This window comes from Python bivittatus, unplaced genomic scaffold (assembly GCF_059951505.1).
Source record: "Python bivittatus isolate LINGU-HERP-01145 unplaced genomic scaffold, Pbiv_v1 ctg000470_np1212, whole genome shotgun sequence".
Classification (NCBI taxonomy): domain Eukaryota; kingdom Metazoa; phylum Chordata; class Lepidosauria; order Squamata; family Pythonidae; genus Python; species Python bivittatus.
Genome location: NW_028277065.1, coordinates 149887 through 153127, shown reverse-complemented (window position 1 = coordinate 153127; position 3241 = coordinate 149887). Strand labels below are relative to the sequence as shown.

General features: G+C 36.8%; 1 protein-coding gene across 1 annotated transcript; it reads left to right on the top strand.

Moving 5' to 3' along the window:
- The first annotated feature begins 395 nt into the window (after positions 1-395).
- On the top strand, positions 396-1358 carry LOC103048804 (olfactory receptor 5F1-like). The gene has a single exon (XM_007442206.3). It carries the CDS (start codon positions 402-404, stop codon positions 1356-1358), a length of 957 nt encoding a protein of 318 aa, XP_007442268.1. The 5' UTR covers positions 396-401.
- Positions 1359-3241: the final 1883 nt, after the last annotated feature.

Genomic DNA, 3241 nt, shown 5'->3' with positions numbered 1-3241 from the left:
GAAGCTAGAAGCAGAGTAATATAACCCCTGGAGATTCAGTTGTCAAACAAATGTACAATATCATGTTGCAGGACAAAAACTTATATATACCAATTTATGGTATATATAATATAATCATATATCGATTTCCTTAGATGAAAAATTAATCCTACCTGATCAGATCCTCAGCATTAGATAAATTCATTGATAGGGTCTCCTTTCATAATGGCAATGTTAGTAAAGTGCAGAACTATGCCACTCAACATTATCTCAACACTTTGTCAGAAATGTAAATCCTACTTGATGGCCCTCAATACTTAATTTACCTTACTATGGTTTCTTTCTGTACATATAGTTCTTCCTGAGGATAAAATCTGCCTTGAAAATCCTGATGTGTTCTTTGGAGAGAAATCAATAGCAAAATGGAAAGGAAGAACCATACAAGTTTGAAAGAATTCATTCTTTGGGGGCTAACAGATGACCCTAAACTCCAAATCATGTTCTTTGCTGCAGGACTGTTTATCTACATTGTAACTTTAACAGGGAATTTGATTATAATTATTTTGATAAAGATTGACCAACACCTCCATATTCCCATGTATTTCTTACTCAGCAATCTGTCCTGTACAGAGATCTGTTACATCACCACTACCATGCCAAAGATGTTGTGGGACCTCCTGTCAGAGACCAAGTCTATTTCCTTTAGTGGCTGCTTTCTCCAAATGTACTTCTTTCTGACTACTGCTGCCACAGAAGGTGCCCTCCTTACTGTCATGGCATACGATCGTTATGCAGCCATCTGCCAGCCATTGCGCTATACGTTACTCATGAGTCAGCCTGTCTGCCAGTGGCTGGTGGCAAGTTCATGGGCCATTGGAAATCTTAATGCCATTATCAATACTGCCTTTGTTTTCTCCCTGAATTTTTGTAGTTCCAATAAGATAGTGCATTTCTTTTGTGACATTCCACCTCTTCTACATTTATCCTGTTCTGACACTTCCCTTACTGAGATGGTGACATTCATTGTCTCAGGAAGCATCATGATAACCACTGTTTCCTTCATTGTCCTCTCCTACTTCTTTATAGTCTGGGCAGTGCTTAAAATCCGCACAACTCAGGGCCAAATCAAAACATTCTTCACCTGTGCTTCCCATCTTACTGTAGTTAGCATCTTCTACAGCACTGCCATCTTTACCTACATGCGTCCTTCCTTTAGTCGCTCAATGGAACAAGACTGCCTAATCTCTCTGCTGTATACAATAATCACGCCTTTGCTGAATCCTCTGATCTACAGCTTCAAAAACAAGGAAATGCAAGCAGCATTTCTGAATATTCTTGGAAAGAAAGAAAATTGTCAGCTCCGAAAATTCTTGCAGTAATCAAAGAAATGGGTGTAATCAATTGTGATATGCCCAATAATAAGTTGATAAGAGAGAGTGACTGCTTCTTCTCCTTCTCCTCCTACAGTATATCCTTCCTGATCAGTTCTCGAGAGTGAGAGATAATTATAGTTTTGGTGTACATTAATGGGTACAATAGAAGAAAAGCAAAGGGATATTGGTTGTCCAAGTGGTTGTATACTCCCATAGAACTGGTGATTATTTCAACTCCTATTACTTGATGAACTTCCTGCTGAACTGTGCTGTATCAGTGACACAATGGAAATTAATACAATATGAGTGGAAATGAAAAGACTTTTCCTTATTTGTTTTGGAAAGAAGTCTCAGCTTTAGGCCTGAGCTTAAATGTAAAACTTCCAGACCAGCAGTTTAACATCTGGAAGGATGTAGGAATATAAAGCCTGCCTGTATTAGTGATACATTAGCCCAGTGACAGCTAGTCAATATTATGTTTTGTTAGTGCAGTAATCCTCACGATAATGCCCAAATTGCAGAAAAGGCATGAAACTGGTATTAATTCTTCAAGTCACTGTGAAATATGAATGAAATAAAATTCTTAGTAGTCAGTGTACTTGATGATGGTGAAGATGATGAAATATATGGCAAACATATGGCAATTCTGCAATCAGAAAATATGATGCTGAAAGGATTACTTCCCTTCCATACACTGGTGGAGATCACATTAGCAGTGGGCTAGAGGTGAATAGAATACAATGAGGTTTGTTCTTGTCCTCCAGAAACTGTTGGTGGCCTATACTCACAATAGGGCAATCTCACAGTGCAATTATATCCTTAGAGTAAAGCCAGTGGATTCAATGGGACTGAGATTAGAAATGAAAAAGATGCACCCCATTCTCATCCATATTTCTCTGGAAGGCTCCTTACACTTTAGACTTTCTTTAGTGGAAGATTCACTGGATTCATCCATGATAAGTCATTAAAATAAGATGATTGAGTAAATTATTATGCATCATATCCATGGCAAAAATTGTGTCAGGAGAAGAGGGGGAAAAATCATTTTAAAACTGGAGAACTAAATACAGATATGAGCTGTCTTCACAGTTTGCTAGAAATTATTTATTTATTTTTTAAATTTAAATGAGAAATGAAATGCAATAAAGGCAACGTCATGAGGACATATTCTTCAAAAACAGCAGAACACCATCATGATACATTTAGAGGAACATGCTCCCATTATAGTGGAAACAATATCAGGATCAGTAAAGTTTGTCCACAATTGAGTAGTCAGATATAACTTTATAAAATACAACAAAATCAGCATACATATAGGTGAGAAATGGCTTCTTAAAAATGTATTTTGGGGATAAATTAATATAAGATTCTACTTCCACCACCTCAAAATGATAGACTCCTCTCTTATTGACTCTTCTCCAGGTAGCATGGGGATGACATATTAATTTATTCTGACACTTTCTTATTCAGACACCTAGATGATTTTCTTCTTCTTTTCCTTTTCTTTTCTCTCCTGTTTACTGTTTACTGTTCCCTTTTTCTTTCCTTCACTCTTTTTTATTCCGCTCAGCTGTTATTGACTCATAATCCTCTTTTAGGTCCTATCTGCAAGTTTTCTTAACTATTTCCCTCCTTCCTAGTAAACAGTTTTTGGAACTTGCATTCTGCAAATGCAACATCCTGTCATTTCACCACTCCAACACCCTCTATTACATGTTCAACTACAAGGCTATATTCACGTTCCTCAGCTTCCCATACACACTGTTTGGTAATGAAAGATAATGAAAGAAGCAATGAAAGATGTGTTGGGGAGAATACTTACATTATTGTGAAAAGGGGCTTATCAATTAATTAGATTGGATTGATAGAATCTTATTCTATGTTTTCCT